Here is a 20,512-nt window from a genome sequence, read left to right as displayed (position 1 = left end):
GAAGATTAAAACAAATGATCAATGTACTATGGCAGTACTGTATATGACATCCGGTCATCCTACATCAGTATGTGACCTTAACTATTGTTATAGGGATGGATGATCATCATGCAATCAAATCACACGTTATCAGATGTGGTGGCAGAATTTGGGGTGAGCTGTTGTAACTTCTCAAGGGATATGTTCTGTGTTGGACTGTGATGTTATGCCTTTCACAGACTCCTGGTATGTCTGCACCCTAACACAAGGCCATTCCAGAACTGTGTTCCAGAACTGTTGCTTGTATTGAAAGAACTGTTGTGTAACAATATGATTGTATTATCACCTCCCACTATATAAGGGACATATAACCATTTATTATTTGAGTTCATCCCTGTGAAATCAGAGGTGGATCTCCCCTCCAGCTCCTTGTATTAAAGAATGTTCTATTATATCATTCTATTATATTATATATCTGCCTTAATCTTTGGATCGAATTTTCCACAACACAGAGATGCGAGTACAGAAATGGCCTGAGTGCTATAGACAATACATAGAGATTATTAATCATGTGGGCCCATAGCGTTATACTACTGTATATATAATTATAACTATATATAACAATACAACTATACTGTTGTCAACAAACTTACTTGCAGAATTTGTACAATATCTTCTCAAACACCAGCACAGGCCCTGTGCTGCCCAATATGGTGAGTGGCTGGCCAGCAAAGAGGGAATAAGCTATTCCTGTCATTGAGGCGCCAAACAGTGATTCAATTGCACTCTGCGGGACAAAGAAACATACACTGTAAACCCCAAGGCATTTTTAACTCAAATACTTCTAGTAAGTTGTTCTCAAACTCAATGAAGTCATTATTACTTAAAATGTTAATGTGGTACTGACTCAAATCTACATGAGAAGTCACACCAACTACATTTTTTTTAACGTATGATATCACATTTTAAAAAATCCCAGCATGCTCTTTTGCAGGTTGATTTTATGCAATTGTTTTTAACATCTGCATTTTTGCATGTACCTTGAGTTGATTGATTAAATGTTTAGCTACACAAATATTTTTCATAAACTTATCCAATCATTGAATTTTTGCATCCGTTACTGAAATGGTTGTTCCAGTTTAAATGGCTTAAGGTAGTTTCCTACCACTGTTCTTAACCCTGGCAGTCATTATGAATGTAAACTGTTGGATAGCCTAACGCTGGCTAGGTTCCAATAGGAATTACACATCACTTTGCAAGCCAACAGAATGTGATTTACAGTTAGAGTTGCAAAATTCTGGGAAATGTCCCAGGGTTTTCCAGAAATCCTGGTTGGAAGATACCTGAAAAAAATATTGGGGAAAGCTTGTGGAATTTTGCAACCCTACTTGCAGGACTGATGGGGCCTAACTATGAGTTTCAGGCCACTGTATAAGGCCTCACGATATGTAATGGTTCAATGATAATATTCACCTAGGAACTCACTTGGTTTAGGCCACAGGACTGAAAATAAACAAATTCAACAACCATGTCTCTGTCACTAACAAATACAGTCATCGATGGCAACTCTACAATTCAATCGAAAAGGCAAGGCACACTGGGAAATGATTGGAGGCGTGCCTATGTGGGGGCGTTAAATTTAAGTGTACCTTACAACAACAAACAAACTGCATTTGTGTTACTTATATGGAGGTAGTACTGCTCACTTCAGCTATTTAATCTTCTTAACTGAATTTTTTTTAGGTAATTGGTTTCCTCAAAATGTTTGCGCAGCCAGAATTGGTTTTACAGTGTAGATAATATTTATGAGCAAGAAAAATCTCTCAATAAATGTCTAAGCAGTTTATTATTCTATTACTGTGTATTTGATCGGGATGGGTTGCATCCTAAATGGAATGCTATTCCCTATATAGTGCATTACTTTGACCAGGTCGCAAAAGTAGTGCACTATGTAAGGAATAGGGAGCCATTTGGGATGAAACCATGGTGTCTTACTATGCGTCCTTCTGTTGCCTCTCCCAGTAAACCGCCGAACGTGATGACAGGTGACATGCAAGCACAGTACAGGAAGAGGAAGGAGGCCAAGCACTGCAGACTGAGACCGTCTGTGTAGTCGGACAGGTAGTGGGGCGCCTTGCGTTTGATGTCCAACAAGAGACCACCAAATAATCTGTAAACATAATAATAATATAAGCCATTTAGCAGACACTTTTATCCAAAATGACTAATATTATTGTGCGCATACAAGTTTAGGTGGCTCCAGCAGGAGTCGAACCCACAATCCTGGCTTTGCAAGCTCCATGCTCTATCAACTAAGACACAGAACACCTACTCAAATCAAATCAAGTTTATTTTATATAGCCCTTCGTACATCAGCTAATATCTCGAAGTGCTGTACAGAAACCCAGCCTAAAACCCCAAACAGCAAGCAATGCAGGTGTAGAAGCACGAGTACTGTATACAGTGAGGGAAAAAAGTATTTGATCCCCTGCTGATTTTGTACGTTTGCCCACTGACAAAGAAATTATCAGTCTATAATTTTAATGGTAGGTTTATTTGAACAGTGAGAGACAGAATAACAACAAAGAAATCCAGAAAAACGCATGTCAAAAATGTTATAAATTGATTTGCATTTTAATGAGGGAAATAAGTATTTGACCCCCTCTCAATCAAAAAGATTTCTGGCTCCCAGGTGTCTTTCATACAGGTAACGAACAGAGATTAGGAGCACACTCTTAAAGGGAGTGCTCCTAATCTCAGTTTCTTACCTGTATAAAAGATACCTGTCCACAGAAGCAATCAATCAATCAGATTCCAAACTCTCCACCATGGCCAAGACCAAAGAGCTCTCCAAGGATGTCAGGGACAAGATTGTAGACCTACACAAGGCTGGAATGGGCTACAAGACCATCGCCAAGCAGCTTGGTGAGAAGGTGACAAGAGTTTCTGTGATTATTCGCAAATGGAAGAAACACAAAAGAACTGTCAATCTCCCTCAGCCTGGGGCTCCATGCAAGATCTCACCTCGTGGAGTTGCAATGATCATGAGAACGGTGAGGAATCAGCCCAGAACTACACAGGAGGATCTTGTCAATGATCTCAAGGCAGCTGGGACCATAGTCATCAAGAAAACAATTGGTAACACACTATGCCGTGAAGGACTGAAATCCTGCAGCGCCCGCAAGGTCCCCCTGCTTAAGAAAGCACATATACATGCCCGTCTGAAGTTTGCCAATGAACATCTGAATGATTCAGAGGACAACTGGGTGAACGTGTTGTGGTCAGATGAGACCAAAATGGAGTTCTTTGGCATCAACCCAACTTGCCGTGTTTGGAGGAGGAGGAATGCTGCCTATGACCCCAAGAAACCATCCCCACCGTCAAACATGGAGGTGGAAACATTATGCTTTGGGGGTGTTTTTCTGCTAAAGGGACAGGACAACTTCACCGCATCAAAGGGACGATGGACGGGGCCATGTACCGTCAAATCTTGGGTGAAAACCTCCTTCCCTCAGCCAGGGTATTGAAAATGGGTCGTGGATGGGTATTCCAGCATGACAATGACCCAAAACACACGACCAAGGCAACAAAGGAGTGGCTCAAGAAGAAGCACATTAAGGTCCTGGAGTGGCCTAGCCAGTCTCCAGACCTTAATCCCATAGAAAATCTGTGGAGGGAGCTGAAGGTTCGAGTTGCCAAACGTCAGCCTCGAAACCTTAATGACTTGAAGAAGATCTGCAAAGAGGAGTGGGACAAAATCCCTCCTGAGATGTGTGCAAACCTGGTGGCCAACTACAAGAAACGTCTGACCTCTGTGATTGCCAACAAGGGTATGCCACCAAGTAGTAAGTCATGTTTTGCAGAGGGGTCAAATACTTATTTCCCTCATTAAAATGCAAATCAATTCATAACATTTTTGACATGCGTTTTTCTGGATTTTTTTGTTGATATTCTGTCTCTCACTGTTCAAATAAACCTACCATTAAAATTATAGACTGATCATTTCTTTGTCAGTGGGCAAACGTACAAAATCAGCAGGGGATCAAATACTTTTTTCCCTCACTGTATCTAATACCAGCACAGATAAAATTATTTTATTTTATATAATGGTCATTAATTTAATCTCTTGTGACGCTCACATTGAAACTAACTTCCTAACAACTGCCTGCATTTCAAATCCATATCCAACCGCATAGGTAATCTGCTGTCTCGTGGTGAAGTGTGGATTTTGCAGTTGGAGCCTTTTTTTAAATCTTTTTTTTAACTTGATGTACTCCTCACACTACTTAATGAGCATGAAATACTGTAGAGAGAGTAATGAGGATGACTTCGCATGAGTTCATGCGGAAGAATATAGACCAGGCATTTGGGAACCCATCAATACTACACTCTGAGAAGAAAAGGTTGCACATTGTACTTAAAATTGGTACAAACACTTGTCACTATAGTTGTACACTATAAGGTACATCAATTGTACTATTAGTTATAGGTACATAATTGTACCCTTATAGGCCATGCTCAAACTTGAATTAACAGACTATAGACACATTTTCCCCTCACGGGTGGCAAAAAGAACTAACTGAAAGCCACTCCCCCACTAAGCCACACCTCCAATAATTATACCTTTTTATTCAAAATGTTGTGTACACAAATGTACCATTATACTAGATTGTCTGCACATATACCCTACTGTACTCCAATCGTACCATTATTCTGAGAGCGTATGGCAACCATTGCATGACTTTCGTTCACACCTAAAATGAACTGCATGCAATGGCATCCTGACCTCTGTCCAAGGTTCCGTAGATGTTTTTCAAAAAAATAGGTGAAAAACCTGGTTACTTTTAATCTATTGTTATTTCTTAATACACAACCATGACCACATACACTCACACTCTCTGAGCACCAGGCTGCCCCACCTCACCTACCGTCCTGTACGCTGCAGCTCCGGACCACCATGTCCCTCGTGCTCCTCTTCGTCACCTAGGTCTGTGCCGGTCTGTGCTGCAATCTTCCTCTTCTCCTGGTATTCAAAGAACACTTATCTGTTATTTCTTTCATTTTTTTGAATGAAAGACAATGCTGTGATTTGTATGTCTGCTGATGACAGACTTGTTAAAGAAAAGGCTAAACTCACCTGAGACGGCACATTTTTTGGTGGCTCTATTCGTATAGAAGGATCCCACTCCCCTGGTGGCAGGACAGTAACTTGGTCCAGGAACTCATCGATTCCAGCAATCAGATCATTGCGGTCCTTCGCTTTGTAGGCAACATCATGGAAAACCTTGGAACGAAGAACAAGAATAAATTCAGTCATGAATTGACATGTTAATTCAGTCATGCCCAACAGCTATGTTCATTATCGGAGAGGCTGTCTTACCTCGTCTGTCATTAGTGTTGCGATGGATCGGCCAATCTCATGGTACTGTGGCCCTTTCCCAAGAGGCCCTAGTAGAATGAACAAGAACCTAAAAAAACAGAGCGGTGTAGAGACAGTTGAGGGTCAGCCCAAAAAGGACTAAGGAGGGCATAGTGTTAGTCATAGACAGGAGACCATAGTTACAGACTTATAGAAGGTAGGGTTGTGAAATTCCTGTAATAAAAAAAAAAAAATCCCAGGCTTCCAGAAATCCAGGTTGGAAGATTCCCAGATGTCCTGCTTAATTTCTCCTGATTCCAGGAATATTCCATCTGAGATTTCAAGAAATCCTGGGAATTTTGGGAGAGTTGGGAATACTGCAACACTAATTGGGGGTCATAGTGTTACTAACCTGGTAACGATGGGGACCTCAGCCAGCCCGTTGAGCATGACTGCAGGTGAGAGACGTACAAACGCCACCACAGGCTTGTCTAGGAACTCCGCCTCACCCACCAACACATTGGACGCTTCCGCTCCCGGTGGAATCTTCTTCATGAAATGGAGGTCTATCTAGATGGACACAGGATAGAATATGCCATTTTTAGTGGAGCATTTTACGACTGAAGTCTTAATATAGCATTCTACTGTATTAATATCTCAACTCCCCAATTCAAACGAAGAGTATTCATGGATTGCACGTTTCGTCACAATATTGTTTTGTATATTTGTTTTAAGACTGATGCCCAACTGAGAATTCTACTCAATGCATTGTCAGTGGGCGCTGTCTAAATTGCATTACTGTGGCTTGGAAACACGATGACATTTCAAAAGTAGGCAAATAATTAGTAGGAAAACTTTTGTTATCATTGTGATGTCGCCAGATTGACTTTAGATGCAGTATAACTTTAGTTAGTTAGCTAAGATTGAGGGGACAGCACCGAATTCTAGCTAGTTGACATTACCATTGCTAGCTATTTTTGACAAACTTTGATAGCTAATGGCAACATTGCCATCTCTCTAAAGTAAATTTGGCCACATCATAATCATGTCAAAGTTGTTTCCTACTAATTATTTGCTTACTTTAGCAATGTCATCGTATATCGAGGCGACTATAGTGTAATTTTAACGAAACAGTCATTAGTCCCCATTATGTGTGGGCACCAGTCGCCTTAATGGCGCAGGTGTTGTAAGAATGCTCATAACAATGGCATGACGTAACCGAGTGATGAAGGTGCAACCCATAAATAGGAAAAGACAAGCAGAAAATCTGAAATACATTCTCAAAACAAAAATAGCCCTAACTGAAAATGTGTGACTAGGGTTACAAAATTCTGGTAACTTTCCTAAAATTCCCTGGTTTTCTGGATTGCCTGCTAGTCTTCTCCTGATTCCGGGAAACGTCCAACTAGGATTTCTGTCAAATCTAGGAATTTTGGGATACTTACCAGAATTGGCGGCAGCGTAGCCTAGTGGTTAGAGCGTTGGACTAGTAACGCTCTAAAGGTCGCAGATCGAATCCCCGAGCTGACAAGGTACAAATCTGTCATTCTGCCTCTGAACAAGGCAGTTAACCCACTGTTCCTAGGCCATCATTGAAAATAAAAATTTGTTCTTAACTGACTGGCCTAGTTAAATAAAATAATAATAATTATGCAACCCTTGTGATAATAGTGCATTTCCTGTTAATAGCTAGATATAGATTGGCCAACTGGACCCTATTTCATAACATAACCATAACATGAACATGTGTTATAATAAACTATTACAGAAGATTACCATAAATCAGTCTAAAGTGGTATCTCCATTTACATAACATTTCCAGAGGTTATCATCTCCTTGTTGTTACACTGTGTCTGCCCCCGCAGTGACACATCCATCCAGACCTGAGCCTGCCTGGCTGCCTGCAAACTGATCCTCCTGTCTCTGTTCTGCTGTGATCCTGTCTGTCTGCTATGGAGCCGCACTGCGTCAAATGGAAGTGAGGTAACTTTAAGAAGAGGCAGTAGGGGCATCGGAGTCCCAGCTATAAACTCCATGCTCACTGCTAACAGAATAAGGAGGCCTCATACTATATTGTAGCGAAGTGGAACAGAAAAGCTCAACCTACAGAATGTGTAGCAAATTGAAGTAACTTAGCAATTGCCTTTTTTATAATATTATAGGACAATAAATGTGTAACATGAGCTTCTGCCTCCTGACAGAAGAGGATGGATATGAACGAGCAGCAGTTACTGAGGTTAAATATATTATTATTTGTACTTTTTATTGATAGATACAGTGAAGATGTGATTGAGAGGAGGGGAATAGAGAGGGACATAGAATGGAAAGTGACACAGTCAGGGTTTGAACCCAATACTTCAGCGGCAATGTGTGGTCTGTGAGCAGCAGTACCACCACCAGATCAACCCCTGGCACAATACTGAGGTTAATGGAGGTGCTATTGTTAAAGTGTACCGTTCAAATACAGGCCTAAGTATGTTAAATAGGCATGTTAAATCCAGGACATCCGTAGAACACTCTCTATTAAGCTTCTTTGTCCCAAAAATATTTGGTTGCATTTTATTTATGGTTCTATTCAACCACATTAGACAGTCTTAAATACATTCTCAGAACAAGAACAAACGGCTCTGATACTTTGGTATCAGGTCACAGACAAATGGTTACTGACAAAAGGTTAGGATTTAGAGGTAAGTGAGACTGCTGTTGTCCCGGTCTAATCTACAGTGCTAACGGCAGTGTTGGTGAGATGACTGTTTTGCTATAGAGTGGTTATAATGGTTTAAATCCTAATCCACAAAAAGAGGACTTTTGTGGATCAAAAAAGCAACAAGTACAAACAAATGAAAATGGAACAGATTATTTTTAACGTTCATACACCCGTCAACTGCAACAGCTGGTATGTTAAGTGCAGTATGTGGCAGTGTTGTATGTTAGTGAGTTCAAGGCCTATGTTCATAAAGTGTCTCAGAGTTGGAGTGCTGATCTAGGATCAGTTTGGCCTTTTAAATCATAATGAATGAGGGGGAGGGACCTGATCCTAGATCAGCACTCTTACTCTGAGATTCTTTGAGAATACGGGCCCAGAATGTCTTACTGTACCTTACTGAAGTCCACAGCACTGTTCTCTCTGCTGACTTCAGCTTTGCCATCATTGGGGATGGGTAGAGAGGTCTGGGGAATCACCTGACCTGGAACAAAAAGAGAGGAAGGAGTCCAATAAGTTAACTACTGAACCCTCTATATCAGACCAACATCAAGGTTTCATAGCAGTGCAGGTGCCAATGGTAATAAAGCACAGCGTCTCACAGAGAGAGAGAGAGAAAGAGAGAGCGCACTCTTGGGATACCAAAATGACCAACATTTCTTTAGATATCTATAGATTTGCACTGTAATGGTGATGTAATCTGGGATTTATCAGACATTGGCAAAGTACCCTTATTTAGTGCAGATCCCAAGAGAGGACTGAAGATAAAGCCTAAGAGTGGCTGCATGGGGGAGGATGGGAGTCATGGATGGCCTTGGTGAGGATGGGTGGGCAAAGCTTGTCCATTAGGATTTCAGCATGATCATTTTAGCATTATCATTGTGTCAAGGAGACTGACTGATGCAAACAGGAAATTAGCCCACAGCTGCCAGAGTAGAGCAAAAGGATTTAAATCGGGAAGGATTACTTTTTATTTGTGAGAGGGCACAGATTAATACTAATTTCAGTGTTTGATCCGTTCACAAGCCAGTAGAAACTATCAGTGACTTACGGATGCATAACAAATCGAAATAATCAGAAATAAAAGCATGCCTTACAATGATTCATTTTGACTCATATTTCCACATGAACTCAATGAGAGAAGCGCCAAGCAATTTACCAAGCTAGCTGCCCATGAAGAAACACCACAGCCTCTTTAGCTTTAAATGACATTACTTGCAATGAGTAGGAGGGTGCCCTCACTAACATGGCCCTGGTTTTGTTAATTAGTCCCACACTCGCTGTTTGCCGCTCTTTAATTTAGCTTTTGGATAAACACTCTACTTAAATGAACGTGCTTGTGTCACACCACTCTGAATTAAATTACAGCAGAGAGTGACTCGCTAAAAGGGTTTTGGGTGGTCTTCATGTATCAAAATTGCCATGTGGAATGCTGGCAAACTTGCTTCCTGAAACATAATTCCTGTAAAAGGTGATGGACATTCTCAATAAGGTATCATTCCGTATTATCAGTGAACCCTGCTGCTCGGGGTCCTTTCTCTTCTGAATGTTTCCCTGTCCACATCTTCTACACCGATCACACCGTATCTCTATATTTTCAATTCTGATATTAAAAACATATAACTCCATGTATAGTCGATGTTAATGTTCACGATAAGAGTACAGCGACTTGATAAATATGCCTAATAACTGTCGCTGATGTCTCATTGTGATCAATGGCATGCACTTACAATGTACGGCTCATATGATATGAGTTATTGTCTACACTATACACTAACTGACTCTTGGTTAAATGAGCTGAAGCACAAAGCACAACCTCTAACTGTTATTGACAGAAACAACTTTGAAATTAGCAACCTTCACAAGTTATGTTTTAGGGTGTGCTAGCAGTAGAGAAAGGTTCTGTCAAGGTTTAAGAGTGGCCTTGGTTTGGGTCATCCTCCTTGTCCACGGGCTGGATATCAGACTGGGGTCTGGGGCCCTGTTTCTGTGGTCTAGGGCCTGGGGCCTGTGTGTGGAGTGGCTGGAGGGTGGCGGGTGGTGGATGAGGTCAGGAGTGGAGAGGAGACACACTGGGGACAACACAGTGGCCGTGGGGTGCAGGATGAGACCTGCCTTTCACTGCAAGACCCCGCTGCCATAAATGAGCACCAGAAGGAGGATTTAAGGGTAGAACAGAGTGATGGACCACCTGCCAGACACACATACACACATTCATCCACATATACAGACACACACAAGCACACACAAGGAAACAAGAGAAGAGAGACACACTGAACACTGAACAGAAGGTAAAATATGGACAATGTAATGTAGAATGAGAAAGTTATCCACATGGGATGATTGAAACCACTACTTACAAGATTATTTCCAATTTTAAAGTTGCTGTGACCAGAGGTAAAAAGTGAGGAGAACTGAAACACTTCTGAATGCACCAGGGCCCAGGTTTCACCAAACATTTTTGAAGAAGAAATCTAGGATTTTTCTTAAAAGAAAAATAAGAAGTTCATAAGATAGTTCTTAGGTGCAATTCCTAAGAACTATTCTTAAATCCCATACTATCTTCTGCAATATTTTAGTGATTCCATACCCTCTTAAACATTATGTGTTTGAGCTAAAGACTTCTGTAGATTTGTCTATTTCTCCTGCATCCACTGATGCCAACCATTAGTCTGTGCGATTGACGGGTGCTGAACTAGAGCTTTGCGAGACTCGAAAACGCTTCATATTCAATTATTGCATTGCGATCTTGCCTCATGTTTTCTCAAGCATCTCTCAGATGTATTTCAGACACTCATCTTGTGGACATTAACGTTTATTTCACTAATTTCAAGTTCAAGTACAAATTCCGCCCAGGACATAGATTATATAATATTGTAATAACCTCACATCGTTTCTGTCACAAACTCCGAACTCCACACAGTTGTAACTGACTGGTTGGATATTAATTTCCAATTTCTATCAGGTTTTTGCTTACATTTACATTTACATTTAAGTCATTTAGCAGACGCTCTTATCCAGAGCGACTTACAAATTGGTGCATTCACCTTATGATATCCAGTGGAACAACCACTTTACAATAGTGCATCTAACTCTTTTAAGGGGGGGGGGTTAGAAGGATTACTTTATCCTATCCTAGGTATTCCTTAAAGAGGTGGGGTTTCAGGTGTCTCCGGAAGGTGGTGATTGACTCCGCTGACCTGGCGTCGTGAGGGAGTTTGTTCCACCATTGGGGTGCCAGAGCAGCGAACAGTTTTGACTGGGCTGAGCGGGAACTGTACTTCCTCAGAGGTAGGGAGGCGAGCAGGCCAGAGGTGGATGAACGCAGTGCCCTTGTTTGGGTGTAGGGCCTGATCAGAGCCTGAAGGTACGGAGGTGCCGTTCCCCTCACAGCTCCGTAGGCAAGCACCATGGTCTTGTAGCGGATGCGAGCTTCAACTGGAAGCCAGTGGAGAGAGCGGAGGAGCGGGGTGACGTGAGAGAACTTGGGAAAGTTGAACACCAGACGGGCTGCAGCGTTCTGGATGAGTTGTAGGGGTTTAATGGCACAGGCAGGGAGCCCAGCCAACAGCGAGTTGCAGTAATCCAGACGGGAGATGACAAGTGCCTGGATTAGGACCTGCGCCGCTTCCTGCGTGAGGCAGGGTCGTACTCTGCGAATGTTGTAGAGCATGAACCTACAGGAACGGGTCACCGCCTTGATGTTAGTTGAGAACATGCTTGACAGACCTTTTTTATTGACATTTGTCACTTCAATGTGAGGCTAAATATGAGGACATAAAAGATAAGATCAAATGAAAATAGTGCATTTTCAGGTTTTAGATCCAGGGACTGGCTTAAATTAAATTAGATCAGAACTTTTCAAATATCTTAAAATGATTGTTGCTACTTACTTGAGCAGAGAGCTGCCTGTTACTCACCGTTCTTGTCCATGGACTGGGGCTCGGACTGCTTCTTGTCAGCGAAGGAGCGTACAATGGGGATGCGGTTAGCCAGCTTCTTCTGGTTCTGGTGGTGGTGCTGTTTGAGGAGGGACTCTCTCACCTTCCTCCTCACCTCGTCCCCCAGTGGACCCACGGTCTCCTGCTGGTCCAACACCATGTCTGACAAACAGGACCACACAGTCAACAGTTCGACAGCAATTAGGAAACCATCTATTACATTCGGATTACAATGCTCACAATTAAAGATTGAAATTAAGATCATAGAACAGGGTAATTTTCACTAGGAACAAAACGTTATGTTGCAAAACGTTTCTCTACGGTATGCACTAATGAATACAACGCAGGCGTATGGGGTAGTTCCAGATGCCACTCTGCTCCACAGCAGTGATTTTCAACCTGTGGTCCGCGGACATTACCTTTCACAAAGCAAATTGTTTAACAAACATCCATCTGTAATAATCTGCCTTTAATCTGTTACATTCCCTGATCAAATTGACTCTACATTTTACCGCTAAGACATTTTGTGTTAAGACATTCCGTGACTCAGTTAATGGTGGTCATCAAGAAATGTTGACTGTGATTTGATGGTCCCCTGAAAGGAAAAGGTTGGGAGCCGCTGCTCTATTGTACCATACCTGCTACCTCCTCCACGGAGCTGGCCCTCATGTCGAGCAGCACGATGCCTGTGAGGATGCAGCTGCGCAACTCGAACAGGCTGTGCAGGGACAGCGTGGCCACGTAGGGCTTACTCCAGCGCTCTCCTCCATCCTCAACGTCCTCTTCGAACTTCAGCCACCTGTATGAGGGACAGAGGCCCAGTTTCATGTCAAACTGTTCCAGGGGACTAGGGGATATATGACAGACAGCTGTCCAGCCATCTGGAAGCCCTGTACTGATAGCGCTCAGCTTACACAGACGGGGACACCAAGAACGTACTGATGCTGTGCCGGAGTCTGGTCGAGCGGTAATGCACTCGACTCCGGACCATGCCCCTCAGTGATGGGGTTCGAACCTTGGTCCGGCTGCTGCAGTCTGTGCCCTGCCTACCAGTCATTCCTCCTTAATTGTCTGCCCCCTGTCCTGTCTAAAAACCAATATGAAAGGATGTTTTGGATCTCCGATTTGCTTTAAAAACAAAAAAAGGAATATATCTATGCTATGGTAGAGACTGACTGACTGACAATCCATTTAAAGGTGTATCAGCCAATATCAATGTGACAGAAAGTATTGTAGTGTAGTATGCACAACAGGATATTTATCTAGTCCAGACCTTATGCTTGTTTATTACAAGTAGAGGTACAGAAATGTTTACTACAAGTAGACAAGGGTTAGTTTCCCTTTAAATCTGGGCTCCCAGATCTCATGCACCAGACTTTATGCACCAGAGCTTTACTTAGCCCATCCGTCCCCAAGGTTTACAATCCCTCTTTATGTAACGTTAACTCTTTCAGGTAACAGTTTTGGGCATTAGGATATTATCACAGAGAATAAAATGATAAATAAATAAATCATATCATATATACAGTATATCGATTTCATAACTTTGCATGATTAAAAATCAACCTATGGACGAACATGGAATCCCTAGGATGTGTCATTGGAATTGATTGAATGCTTTCAGTAATGACAGGGGTGTGTCATGTGACTCCCTACCTGGCGGTTTCCCTCCACTCGGCGTCCTCTCCGTCTTTCAGGCAGATCTCGTCCAGCTCAGTGAAGAGGTCATGGGGGATGTGCTCCTCGTCGTCATCCTCTGTGCCCAGCAGGAACTGCACTCTCTGGGATGGCGTGTCTGGAGCGCAGGGTCAGGTAAGGGCATCACTTACAGTACTGTCTGCCATACAGACTCCCTGATTAAGGAGCTCTGCAGCAGGTTATATACACGTATGGGCACTGTGCAGTGTGTAGACAGCATCCCCTCTTTTGAAATGCACTATGCAACCATATATATTATCCTATAGCTCATAAAACAATAGAAATATAATCCAGCTGCTACTTTTTACATGGGCCAGCCAGGCAGTGGCAATACTTACAGTATGTGGGAGACTCTCTTCCATTGTCCACTCCAGAGTCCAGCTCCCTGCTTCTCTTCCTGTGTTTGTGTCCGTGATGTCGATGTCTCCGGTGGCTCTTCTTCCCAATGGGGACATGTACCCCAATGTAGAGTGTCCTGTGACCTAGATGCAGCCACAGGGATATAAATATGATAAGATAAGATGATAACATAAGATAATAGGTTGAGAGGTGTCACGTGGTATAAAGGATTGGAGACAGGCGCAGGAATACATAATAGGGGTTTTAATACTCCACCCAAAAATACAACCTGCCATGAATAACCGACCCTAAATGTAGATAGCGGGAATGACTTGTCCGACACCGCCGCAACTTCGGCAGCTGCAACTGGCCCGTCCGGCGCCGCAACTTCGGCAACCGCAACTGGTCCGTCCGACGCCGCCGCAACTTCGGCAGCTGCAACTGGCCCTGATCGACCCACACCGCGGTCCTGTGGTTATCCTCGAGGCCGGTGTCATCCCGCTGCTGGTGGAGCGCATCAGGGGAGGGGTACGGCGCAGAGAAGTGGTGCTGGGTTCCTGCGGTGGACATCCTGGATGCTTCACTGACCAGGGATTTTCACCATCGGCACCCTGACCTACCCGCACTGCGTCCCTGTGGTCGTCCCTCAGGCCGGTGTCGTTCCGCTGCTGGTGCAGCACATTGGGAGGGGGTACTGTCACGGATTCCCCCTGTACCGCTGCACTTCCATGCACCAGTTCCGCAGGTCTACGTCACCGGCCTCTAGGCGTCACTGAACTGTCTCATTACGCACACCTGATTCCAATTCCCTTGATTAGTAATTGTATATAATTGCCCTTTGTTCACCATTGTCTTGTCGGTTATTGTTCCCATGTCCGTTGGTCTGTGAGTACCTGTGCTTTGTTATTTCGGCTTTTGTGCTGCGTGTATTGTGCACTTGTTATTACGGGTCTCGTCCCGTGTATTGTTATTACGGGTCTCGTCCCATGTATTTATTCTAGGTTTTACCTCGCTCTTTTGTTTGGGTTACATCCCGGTGTTTTTGTATACGTGTTTGTTTTGGGCTTCATCCCCGTGCCTTTCATGGCAAGTTGTATTTTTGAGTGGAGTATTAAAACCCCTTGTTAAGTATTCCTGCGCCTGTCTCCAAATCATTTATACAACGTGACAAGAGATAGAGAAATAATTTTATTCAAAGAGGTCACTGATTAAGGCTGCCGTTTCTGTTTGTATTTACGGGTCAATATCAACAACAGATATACCCACAACAAAGACAAACATTGTGGTTTACACTTTACTTTCTAACCAGCTATAAGTAAATACCAGCTTACATACCGGCTATAAAATAAAGCAAGACACAAATTGCATAAATACTGTATATCTTAGAATAATCTGGATTTCTACTTCTAAGGTCATGCCACTGATTTTTCATTGAGCGATACAATAACCTACCACAAATCTCTCTGACATTAAACAACTGTAGACAACCCTTTTACTGACATCATTATTTTGTATCAGGGGAGGTCTAAAAATAGATCTCTAGGAATGTGTTATCTTGCAATAGAAGTACTATACAGGCCTCTTAAAATGCCTCTAGTGCATAATCTGGTACGATGAATAAAAAAGACGTCACCTTTTATTACATGAATTGCAGTAAAAAGACCATGAGAGTTTGAAGCATATGGCTGTGTCTGTTAGAATAACATGCAATATTGAGTCGAGCGCAATATATTGCAAACTATCTATCATTTACCGTATTGTACAGAGGAATATTATGAAATTGATGAGTAATTCACCCTAGTCTCATATAGAAACTAAACCATTTGCAGTTGACCGGGATCTGTGCAACCAGACAACTGCAGAATGGGGAGGATGATGAGACAGCAAGGGGTTTAGATGGGATATGCAGCAGGGGTGGACCGTCATCTTGCTGATATCAGTGAGACTAAATTGATGTGCTGCTGTGACAGTGTAAGGGTAATCCGCCCTGACTCCACGCCCGCTCTCGCCTCGGGGAGAAATACAGCTTTGTGACTGCTCCTTTAGGCCTGGGGCTTTAAGAAGGCAGCTAGCAGCCTCTGCTGTTCAAACCAATTCCAGTTATCCCACAAACACTAGCGTTCAGACCTATCAGAACTCTTGCAACCTATCAGAACTCTTGCAGCATGAACTGACATATCCTCCATCAAAGGATCAGAGAATGAGTCTAGGACCAAAAGCATAAGCTACAGCTAGCTAGCACTGCAGTGAATATAGTGTTGTGAGTAGTTGACTTAAAAAGAGAGAAAGACAATAGCTGAACAGTTTTAAACAAATTAATTTCTTCAAAGATGAAGGAAAAGCAAGAGAGAGAGAGCGAGAGGGATAGAGAGAGAGAGATAGCTATATTCTGTTGTAGTTTCTTCACTTACTTAGCTAGCGAATGGAGCTAGCTAGTTTAGCCTACACAAACACCCGGCTCAAACAGAGAGGGATGCTATGTTAGCTAGCTGGCTATGGCTATCCAACACTGGAACTCTTCCAAGTCAAGGTAAGCTTTTGGTTTTATTAATTTATTGCCACCGGGGCCTGCCGGTGTAACTGCTAAACTGCTTGCTGACTGTACACTGTACTGCATGATTGTAGTGGGTTGTCTAACGCTTTAGTTCTAGTAGCTATGTTGACTATGACGTTAGGTAATATGGTGACAACAATGTAGGCTGTGTGTAGCGGTTAGCAGTTATGATATGTTTTTTTCGACTGGTCCGAGACAGCTGTTTTGTGTTGTGCACTGAAGTCCACAAGCGAAGGGAAAAGGTGAGAGGAGAGTACGTAGATGCGAGAAGGAGTTATTCAACGAGCAAAGTGATCATGCTGTTTGTATGTGGGTGCTATGAAAGTGTTTGCAGGTGATCAGGGGTGTATTCATTCCGCCGATTCTTTTGAAAAATGTTTCTTAAACGGAAGCAAAGGGAACGAAACGGTGATATACATACCTGAATTTGTCCAATAGAAACTCTAGTTTGCAACTGTTGCACTAATGTTTACACCCTAGATCAGCTAGATGCAAGCAGAAGTGTGCAAGGCTGTATTGAATGTCTCACTGTCTGTCACCTTGATTGCACACATTTTTCTCTCGGCCTGTGCACCCACATTGTAAACTTTCATTAATAGCCCAGGTTATAGCAACCTCATGATAGGTATAGGGAATATGTGAGTATCATGTAGTAGCCTAAACCTATCAATGTTACATTGAACTGGGTGAATGGAATATGAATGACAGTCAACCAACATGCTGTACTAGAAATAAGGCCATGCTCATAAAATGTATATTTGTCCTCCCTCATCTTAAACGGCACTGACCGCCACTGGTGTGTACTCAGACTGTGTTGTTCAGGTACTATGATTCTGGCCTGGGGGCTTGTGCGTGACTTCACACGGAACAGACCTGAGCACACACTGTTGGCGTGAGCTGAATCCTAGTCACAACACACAACATAGAGTCACCAGCCACTATGCATTAGAGCAACTTAAGAACCAGGCAAATCAAACTTCACAATGTGTTATTATGTGCTAAAATGAGCAGGTCTTCTCTATGGTCGTCAGGTTTGTACAATTCAGATGCAAAGATAGGTGATTTTCAGCCATCTACACACTATCGATATCACGAGTCACGACTAACCGACCAATCAGAGTATTTTCCTGTCCTCCTGAAGTGCACTGCAGCTCAAGCAGCTCTTGTTACCATCCTCTCTAGTCTCACAGGTACGGTGTCCATATTAGGACAGCCTCAGTCTTGAAAACAACAGCCTTCTCTCAAGTGGCCCTGTGGGTTGCCTTCTAACCTTCTTTTCAGGCTTCCACACAATTAACTTAAGGTATTGTACTACATAATGTCAATGTACCTTCGAGTTCCTCCTTCTCAAAATTGGTTTTCAGCATGGACCGGTATCCACCTCTGTCCACCACAGCCTCTTCATCATTTCTCTGTGAAGGAGAGACAAAAACTGAGATGATTGAAGATAATTGGAACAATTGCAATGTTGAATCCATATAGTCATTATGTACATGTAGTCATTATCATCCCCAAGAGAATATTATTGCTTTAAAAAAGCCTGGATAACAGCCAGGAGTCTCATTTGGCATGGTTGCTTTGAGGTGCACTGAATCACACTGATCACACTTAGCTAGCAGATTGTAACGGGCTAATGTGACGCGCCATTAACCAATACAGGTTAGGTACTGTTTGGCGTAGCACAGATACATTTTTCACCAACCTTAACTTGCCGATACTTCCTCAATTACCGACTTGGAAGACAACCAATGTCCGTTATTAAATTAAATAAATGTTTTGCTCCATGAAGTAATCCAACGATGTGTACGACGCCGTCTTGTCTCTTTCAAATCATCTGTCATTGACTGAGACAGGTGGGTGTCCACCCCAAAGTGCTGAGAGAAGATTTGAAAGACGAGATGGCAGTACATATCTAATAACCCCTATCAACCAGCTGGAACAGAGTAATGGTCGGACTAGGGAATATTTTTAATAGCTATATCACACTTTGGTTCATCAGAATAGCACGTTATGCTTGTTGTCTTAGCTGCATGCTCATGGTAGCCAGGTCACCTAAGCATTTCAATGTTCCAGCTCAAACAATAATCTACTCGAGGGTCAACAAAAAAGTACTCAAAGTATAGTTTATTACTGACAAATAACGTTGACAGACTTACATATTATCAAGAATTATAAACTGGCCCGTTAGCTACAATAAGCATTGGGGCTATAGAAGTGAGTGAGGTTATAACATCGAAACAGAAAGGGTATATAAGACCTTTGTGAGAAGTAAGTTGACCTCAGAAAACGTCATTAAATGGTGACAGAAAGACAGTGTACAGTGGATAGTGTAGATTTACACACTGTGTTTCTTGTTTGGCAAAGCCCCAGTCTGACTAAAAGAGCCTCTTCTAAAAACCCTTATCAGAACGAACAACCACTCAGTCCTATTGCGAATTAACTGTGATGCAGTTACTAAACACATTTTAACACATTTGGCACCTTACACCACACAATCATTGTGCAACGAATCCTCTGCTCTCCAAAACAATAGACGGAGGAAGAAGTGTCTAAATGAAGTGTGAACGTGTCAGATGTGTGGTGCTGATGAGAGGGAGACGTGGGGGGATTAGTGGTGCTGATTTGATGACCTCACATGTCCACCTATGTAAGGTGGCAGGGAGGATGATGAGAGAGAGAGAAACAGTGTGTGAGAGCGAGAGAGGGAGAGAGAGCGAGAGATAGCGAGTGAGAGAGAGAGAAGGGACAGATGTGTGTCACGACACAGCAAGATGCTCACAAATCTAATTGAAAGGGATTTCCCCTTCGAAACCCTAGGAATTACAACCTCCAACTGAGCAGTCTTGGTCCTGAGCAGTCTTTGTCCAGATGTGATGTGTTATCAATGTAGATTACAATCGCACAATTATGCTTTGTCATTGTTATGACTTGGGCTATGGTCTCAGGGTGGCTGTTATATTTCGAAGACCAAATGTTATGTTGCTGCTGCAAAAAATAAGAATTTACAAATAACAGAGATGGCACGGAAATCCAACAACCCAACAACTTCAAGATGTCTTACCCCTGCTTCAGTTGAACACAAACCCTACATGGTGTGCTGTCTAAATGCAAGTACTTCTGCTAGTACTGCTATTCTGTTAGCAGATATTGGCCATCTCTATCACAACCTGCTGTTTCCCCAGACACATAGCTAGCCGGACAAGGGCACTGAATCATCATCACAACTCTGTTCAAGCCTTCGCAGTAGTTCACAGCTCTATATTTTAACATGCACTACTGAGAGCCTTCGCAGTAGTTCACAGCTCTATATTTTAACATGCACTACTGAGAGCCTTCGCAGTAGTTCACAGCTCTATATTTTAACATGCACTACTGAGAGCCTTCGCAGTAGTTCACAGCTCTATATTTTAACATGCTATATTGAGTGCCTTCCATTCGCTTAATATGCTAATGCATGCTCATGCTAATGTGTGCAGGTGGCAGCTCGGAGGTCATATGACCAGAACTCCCAGGAGTTGGTGGGAGGGGGGAGCAGAAGCGTGCACGTCACCAGCCCACTCAGTGATTTCTGCAAGAGGTACATACACTGCCTGTGAGGGAGCCTTTGAGGAGACATAAGAGAGAGAGTGGCACACAGCAGAGAGAGAAGCATGGCCAGATGAAGATATACTCCCTCTAACACCTTGGCCTTTCTACACAGGGGCATGGAGTAGCAGGCAGAGCAAGTGAATTGTGGGAAGGCTCTAGTAAGCTAAGTGCAGCACTTTAATGATACTGCCCCCAACAAAGTGCCATTGGATGTTTTTGTCAATCCTGCTCAACAGATCTACTCTTTGATTGGTTTATCAGTGTGGACTGTCATTGGATAGGCCTGCATACATTAACCGGAATGTTGCTAACGTCCTTCCGGTTTGATGAATGCGCGGAGATATATGTGA

At 42.8% G+C, this 20,512-nt stretch overlaps 1 protein-coding gene across 4 annotated transcripts in view; it reads right to left on the bottom strand.

Annotated features, from left to right (window-relative positions):
• LOC139538445 (sodium-driven chloride bicarbonate exchanger-like) overlaps positions 1-20,512 on the bottom strand; it is a 60,308-nt gene that overhangs the window by 13,839 nt on the left and 25,957 nt on the right. For all 4 annotated transcript variants that reach the window (XR_011667743.1, XM_071340503.1, XM_071340505.1 and 1 more), the window contains 12 exons: positions 17,905-17,986; positions 14,020-14,163; positions 13,640-13,778; positions 12,622-12,782; positions 11,963-12,145; positions 8,438-8,526; positions 5,751-5,908; positions 5,360-5,447; positions 5,117-5,263; positions 4,908-5,002; positions 1,975-2,149; positions 633-766 (listed from right to left, as the gene is read on the bottom strand). Coding sequence is in view for 3 of the 4 variants with exons in the window: in XM_071340503.1 (XP_071196604.1) it covers positions 633-766; positions 1,975-2,149; positions 4,908-5,002; positions 5,117-5,263; positions 5,360-5,447; positions 5,751-5,908; positions 8,438-8,526; positions 11,963-12,145; positions 12,622-12,782; positions 13,640-13,778; positions 14,020-14,163; positions 17,905-17,986 (1,595 nt within the window). In the remaining variant the exon portion in view is untranslated. The remainder of the gene's footprint in view (positions 1-632; positions 767-1,974; positions 2,150-4,907; positions 5,003-5,116; positions 5,264-5,359; positions 5,448-5,750; positions 5,909-8,437; positions 8,527-11,962; positions 12,146-12,621; positions 12,783-13,639; positions 13,779-14,019; positions 14,164-17,904; positions 17,987-20,512) is intronic.

Source organism: Salvelinus alpinus, chromosome 14, assembly GCF_045679555.1.
Source record: "Salvelinus alpinus chromosome 14, SLU_Salpinus.1, whole genome shotgun sequence".
Classification (NCBI taxonomy): Eukaryota; Metazoa; Chordata; class Actinopteri; order Salmoniformes; family Salmonidae; genus Salvelinus; species Salvelinus alpinus.
The sequence above is the reverse complement of the archived record's forward strand: the minus strand, read 5'-3'. Positions and strand labels throughout refer to the sequence as shown.